At 33.9% G+C, this 6650-nt stretch overlaps 1 protein-coding gene across 1 annotated transcript in view; it reads left to right on the forward strand.

The window, feature by feature from the left end:
* Nucleotides 1-381: 381 nt before the first annotated feature.
* LOC113233967 (aspartate aminotransferase, mitochondrial) overlaps nucleotides 382-6650 on the forward strand; it is a 9855-nt gene continuing 3586 nt past the window's right edge. Inside the window, exons 1-6 of the mRNA XM_026469206.1 lie at nucleotides 382-537; nucleotides 1276-1432; nucleotides 1847-1990; nucleotides 3156-3362; nucleotides 6113-6208; nucleotides 6496-6646. Coding sequence (XP_026324991.1) covers nucleotides 446-537; nucleotides 1276-1432; nucleotides 1847-1990; nucleotides 3156-3362; nucleotides 6113-6208; nucleotides 6496-6646 — 847 coding nt within the window. The 5' untranslated portion in view covers nucleotides 382-445. The remainder of the gene's footprint in view (nucleotides 538-1275; nucleotides 1433-1846; nucleotides 1991-3155; nucleotides 3363-6112; nucleotides 6209-6495; nucleotides 6647-6650) is intronic.

Below are 6650 nucleotides of genomic sequence, written 5' to 3' on the forward strand. Positions count from 1 at the left end.
AGCATACTGACGTTTTATCAAGTCCTTCCATGGGTATATTTAGAAAACCAATTATAACATTTTTAGCCTAAAATGTTTTTGAAAGCAATTAATTGCCATGGCGTTAAGTTATTTTGTGCAGTTAAAAATAATAAGATTTATAAGATTATTTAAGCGATTACTACGAGTGAGTTATATCTAAAATAGTAAACGTCAAAACAAGAAAAACTAGCTTAAGCTGCTGTCACTGGACGCTTAGTCTTAGGCATTCTGTAGGCATCACGTCTTCTCGGTAATGGGTGTTTAAAAAATTAGCTTAGCAACACTGTCTGTTTGTAGGTGGCTGCTGGTTAGCGTTTCGGGCATTTCCAGTTCTTTTACTTTTCGTCGCGCAAGCAAATAAATTTGTTACAGACGGACCGTTTAGTCATCGATATACTACAGAGCGGTGCGTGTATTAGCGGCAATGAGTCAAGCATTTAAGAGAACTAGCATTCTAGCGTTTAAGCAGAAAAATGTGGATACAGCCCTTGGATATTTCGCCTTCCGCGCGGCAAGGTGAGATTCATACCCGGCATTTATGGTTATTTTTACGTAATGATATCGTAACAGATTATGAGTTTATGTTTCTAAAGTATGTTTTTTTTTACAATTTTGAAATTAATTTACAAGTAATAGAATAATCAAATTCCAATAAGACATAGATTTAGTATAAATTCTAATATTACTGGCTGGTCATAAAAAGAAGAAAATTGCCGACATGTGGCATTAAAACCAGTATCTAAATTGCATGAATTTAGAATGCACATTCTAGCAATTTTTTTTTTAATTCTAGGTTTTTTAAATTCTCCTAAATAAAGAATGGTATTTAGAACTGCAGAAATATGGAATTAACTCGTGTTATTAAATTAATTTAAAAAGTAGAACTGGAAATAAATTTAATGCTGTTTTTATTTTTGTTTGACTCTGATTATTTTTCATCTTATAGTTACTATAAATCATCATTAATTGTAAAAACCACTTAACCTTGCAGCTAAGAAAGGGAAAAATTGTTCTTATTCACTAGTGGATTTTCTTTATTTATCCTTGTCATTCTCCTATCCTTTTGTAATTGTTTTTCCAATGTCAACCTTGGAACTTCATTTTATAAAATTAGGTATGATGGTATCAATCACTTGTACATTAACAAAATTACGATAAGTGTAAAAAAAATATTTCTTCCTTACACACTTGTACAAATAGGTAGTAAATATGTTGAACTAACATTGTATTGAACACTTTTTTTTTCCAATTTAGTACATGGTGGAGCAATGTGCAGATGGGTCCCCCAGATGTAATCCTGGGTATTACAGAGGCCTTCAAAAAAGACCCTGACCCCAAAAAGGTGAACCTTGGTGTAGGAGCATACAGAGATGATGACGGAAAACCATTTATTCTTCCATGTGTGAAAAAGGTCAGTAATTTCACAAGTAAAAACTTAAATTATACTAGAAATTTTACAATCCTTTGCACCATTGCTCATTTAGAAGGCAGATTCCCCTGAGAAGAATAAACATAAAATTCAATAGTTTGTTTCGTACTTGAAACTCCTTTGATTATGTTGCCCATGAAATGATGAAAACTTTCCCTTTTACAGTGACATAAGTTCTACCCCATAAGAGCGGCCCTAGTAACATCTTTTAACATCAAAGTAACTTGTTAGCTTGTAAAGGTATTTTAAAAATTAACCTTTTTAAATTTTCTTGGTATACTTAATTATAACAGGAAAAGGAAATTAAAGTTTCATTTCAATTAATTTAAATTGTTGATGAAATTAGGTCACAAAATGTGGAACTTACTAATTTTTATTCATTTGCTTTTTCCAAAGGCTGAAGAAATAATTTACAATAAAGGTCTTAACCATGAATATGGACCAATTTCTGGTGATCCAACCTTCTGTGATGCTGCAGCTAAACTTGCTTTTGGTGAAGGTAGTCCTGTACTCAAGAATAAATCCAACTGCACTGTACAAGTAATGTCTTACTGCTATATATAGTCGTGTTTGCAGTGGCGGATTTGCAGTCTTGGCCACCCTAGGCCCAAGGCCATGTGGTCAGTACCACCCGCCTCTTTCTCAGTACTCTATACCTACTGCTAGAGATATCATATTATATAAATAAAATGTATGGAAGTGATTTAGGAAGATTATTGTTACATGATGTGGTGCAGTGCGGCCCACCATAATGTATGTGAGCCTTTCAAATATGTAGGTACTTTGAGCTATTTCTCGTTATCATCAGTGAATTTTATGTCACGATTGGCCGCCCCTAAAATCTACCCGCCCTAGGCCCGGGCCTAGGATGGCCTTAGGGCAAATCCACCACTGCATGTTTGCTTTTTAAAATCTATAGTCTAAATGATTAAAAATGTTGATCTGATAAATATGGCTTGTTACGATAGTCAATGATTTTTTGCATTAATAGCAACACAAGGAGTTTTTGATGTTAAAGATTAAAAAAAATTATGTACCGTAAAATGCTGAAAAAAATAAATAACACTTATTAAATGGCATTTCGTCGGGAATAGCGCAATTACACGTAACTAGCATTGGATTATGAGTTTCCATTTCGGTAATTTAGTAGCCAAATCAATTCCGCGTAAATGTCGTGGCCAACAAATTAGCGTGATTTACGGAAATCTATTGTTACAAGTTCGTAGACAACATAAATTAATGCTTTCTGTGCAAAAATGAAAGTAGTAGCCATTGAAATAACAAAGTAATAACGTTAAATCCCTCTCCTGTAAAATTTGGTTTAGTGCAGATACGCGCCTTTTACCAATGCTACGTACGCGGATTTGCACTAACCCCGACTATATGTGCAGTGTTAGTCTTAAAGGCAGAATGCCGAAAGTGTAGTAAGAGAGCGTTGTGGTATGAATATTAATGACCAGGATAGAGAGGGGGATGCTTCGATGGTTGGTAGATAGATGGGAGAAATTTACAGAGCGAATGTGGATGGAGGCATTAGGAGAGGTAAATCTCGATCAGATTCAAGTATGAAGAATAAACAGATAAGTGTACAGGTGGAGGTCCATGGTCTCTGCCTACTCCGATGGGAGGTAGGCGTGATGACATGTATGAATTGTGTTAAGTGTAAAAATGGCCTTTATATGCAACATATGGATTTTCATCATAGACGCTGTCTGGCACGGGAGCTCTACGACTTGGTATGGAGTTCATAATGAAGCATTACGCCAAAAACAAGGAAATATTCTTATCCACACCGACATGGGGTAACCACCCACAGATCTGCAATATGATCGGTCTGAAACACTCCAAGTACCGCTACTACAACCCCAAAACTATCGAATTTGATTTGAAGGGTGCCCTTGAAGATATTTCTGTAAGTATTTTAAGCATAGTTTAAGTTTAAATGTACATAGTCTAAATTTGTTTAGTTAGACTTGTTTTTGGTAATGTCAATGAGTAGCAAGAATAAAGGAGCAAATAGTAACAAGGATAAATTGATTACATAGGTTGTCTCTTTTGCGACGTCATGTTATTCCATGTTTAAAGAATATTGAAGCGTATTGTATTTGCCGCTCAAAGTTGTCAAATCATCATATACTGGTCCAATGATACACGCCATTATTTTAACAAAATTTTTTATAATCATAAAACTTTTAAGGACCAGCTATATATCGAGGAATAATAGTAAATATTTATTGGTTAATGAAATTGCAGCGAATTAACGCTATTAGTAATACTAACTAAGCTGCGTTAAAATGAGTTATTGAAAATTTAATTTAGAATATATTGAAATAATTAATAATATGTTTAGTAAATAACTACAATAGTTGAAATCACAATTCTACGAAAAAAAAACTTCTTCCGAATAATATACTAAAGTTCTGAAAGCAAACCTAACTTCGGTATCGTCAAATATTATTTAATATTTCACGATAATATATTCGAATACTTAATTAATAAAAATTGCCACCGAAATTGGGTAGAGAAAACTAACCTGGAGATTACCCATTCATATTTTGAATAAGCTCATTATTTCTTTTACTTTCCGTTTTTTTATTAACTACCCGAAAATAATTATTGAGAGGCACTGTAAGTTAAATTTGTTTATTTCATCTTCAACAGTCAATTACATTACAGTCAATTAGGTTTCTCCTATTTAAAGAGTTAACTCGTATTAGACAGGATTGTATTATAAATGATAAAAAGTCGACAAATTTCGAGTTCGAGTTTAGTAGTATGTGCGGAGTACTAAAGCACTAATTATATTCGATAAAAACCACTTACTCGCAAAGATTGCAAACAGCGTACCTATGATCGAATTGAATCCAGTCGAACAATTATTTATTTAAGTGACATCTCTAGTCAGCCGCTGTTAGCTTTGAAGGTACCCGGCTGACTGGAGAAAAACTTTCATAGATTTCTCAGAAATGGCGCAACGGCAAAAAAAGTCGTTAAAAACCTGCAACAAGCACATAGAAAAATTCATAAAGTCTGTTGGTTCGTTCTGTAGCTCAGTTGCCGGAGAGAACGAAATGATTTTTCTTAGTATTAGATCTTTGTATTAATAATTATAACAAACTAGTGGAGTAATTTCACAAAAAATAATAGAATATCGTGATAGTAAAACATCGTGATAGTCAATAAACTTAATGACAGCGTACAATGTTCTTAGTCGGCCGTCACCCGGTAATAATTGGAGAACTTACTATAATGTAATTTTTTAAACGTTATACAAAATCAAAGCAGATGGGAGAAACAATTTGCGCTATATAATAATGGATGACGCCTTAAGTTGTTAGTTATTAAAGATAACGTATGATCACGTGTAATATTCGTGATTAATAACGTATATGAACAGAAGCATTATATCATTATTATCTCTTATTTATCAATAATTTTCTTTTAGAAAATACCGTATGATAGCTACTATGATTAATATATTACAAAATAATCATTTGCTATGCGCGGTTCCCAACTGTTCATAATTCATTGATTTACCTTTCAGCTCATTAAAAAGTTAAGATTAGTACGCTACCCGCATATATACAAAACTTCGGGAACTTTCGGAACAAAAGAAAACGCATTGGTCTCTTTTATTCGTATCGTAACATATCTACTATATAACACGCTAAACACTGAATAAGATTTGAAGAGATCATCCGATATCTTCGAAGAATTTTTAAACCATTTCTTTAGGCGAAACTTACATCTATAAAACAAAATTCAGTTTCATGCATGAATTCAAAATTCAAAACAACTTATCCTACCACTCTTTTTTGCTTCATCTATCAAAATGCTGACCGCCCCAAAAAAAGAGTTATAAGCTTTCTTAGAATATTTGTTGAAACATCTCTTTAGAAGATACGTACCTTTACCAAAAGAGAATTCACATTTATGTAAATATTACCAAACGGTTAGAAATATTATTAATACAAAGATCGAATACTAAGAAATATTCCTTCGATCCGGCTGTATTCATGGTAGTAAAACATTGTGATGTTCAATAAACTTAAAACTACATTTATTTATTAAAGCGACGTCTCTAGTCAGCCGCTGTTAGCTTTAAAGGTACCCGGCTTGAGAAAAACTTTCATAGATTTCTCGGACATGGCGCTACGGCAAAAAAGTCGTTAAAAACCAAAAACAAAGATCTACCAACCACATAGAAAAATTCGTAGTCTACTGGTTCGTTCTGTAAACCAGTTTCGGGAGAGATCGAATTAATTTTTCTCAGTGTTCGATCTTTGTATTAATTAAATTATAACTAACTTGTGGAGCAATTTCACAAAATATATTATAATATCATGGTAATAGAACATTATATAAACTTAATATTACGTTTAAAAACATGTTAAATCATAACTTTTCATTTACCTGGTCTACCAAAACGTTGACCAAATGGAAGTGAGAGAGTGTGACATCTCTGAAAAATTTTTAAAGTCTCTCTTGAAATCTCTTTTAACTTCATTTTCGAATAGACGAAATTGGAGTTAAAAGAAGTTGTCATTTATTTGTTATTAATTTAATATTTAAATGATTATAACAAATTTGTTGGATACTTATTTAAATAGGATATCTTGCTTTGGGAAAAACTTGTAACACAATTTTAATTGAATGTTGCAGAAAATGCCTGAAGGATCCATCATCCTGTTACACGCGTGTGCGCACAACCCCACTGGCGTCGACCCGAAGCCTAGCGAGTGGGAACAATTGTCTCAGGTACTTGTTAACGTTTACTCAACGTCGTACTTACCCACCGTCGTACATAACATGGCTGTATTGTGTTTAACCACAGTTTAACATTGGAGTACTAAGAGCGGTTACACAGGGCGACTTTCAGCCGCGAACGCGATACCAACGCGATTCACGTTCTTAACCGACTTCAAAAAAGGAGGAGGTTGTCAATTCGACTGTTTGTTTTTTTGTTAAGTTATTTACAATCTGAGTGGTAGAGTGCTTGACAAGAGGAACTGAGAGGTTTTAAACATTTTTCGTATAATTTGCAGGCGATTGCCGAACGTAAATTGTTCCCGTTCTTCGACATGGCGTACCAGGGCTTCGCTACCGGCAGCATTGACAACGACGCTTCCGCTGTGCGCCTCTTTGTTAATGCCGGACATCAGGTGTTACTGGCTCAGAGCTTCGCTAAAAATATGGGTAA

Source organism: Hyposmocoma kahamanoa, unplaced genomic scaffold (assembly GCF_003589595.1).
Source record: "Hyposmocoma kahamanoa isolate Upper Pololo Valley unplaced genomic scaffold, ASM358959v1 102, whole genome shotgun sequence".
Classification (NCBI taxonomy): domain Eukaryota; kingdom Metazoa; phylum Arthropoda; class Insecta; order Lepidoptera; family Cosmopterigidae; genus Hyposmocoma; species Hyposmocoma kahamanoa.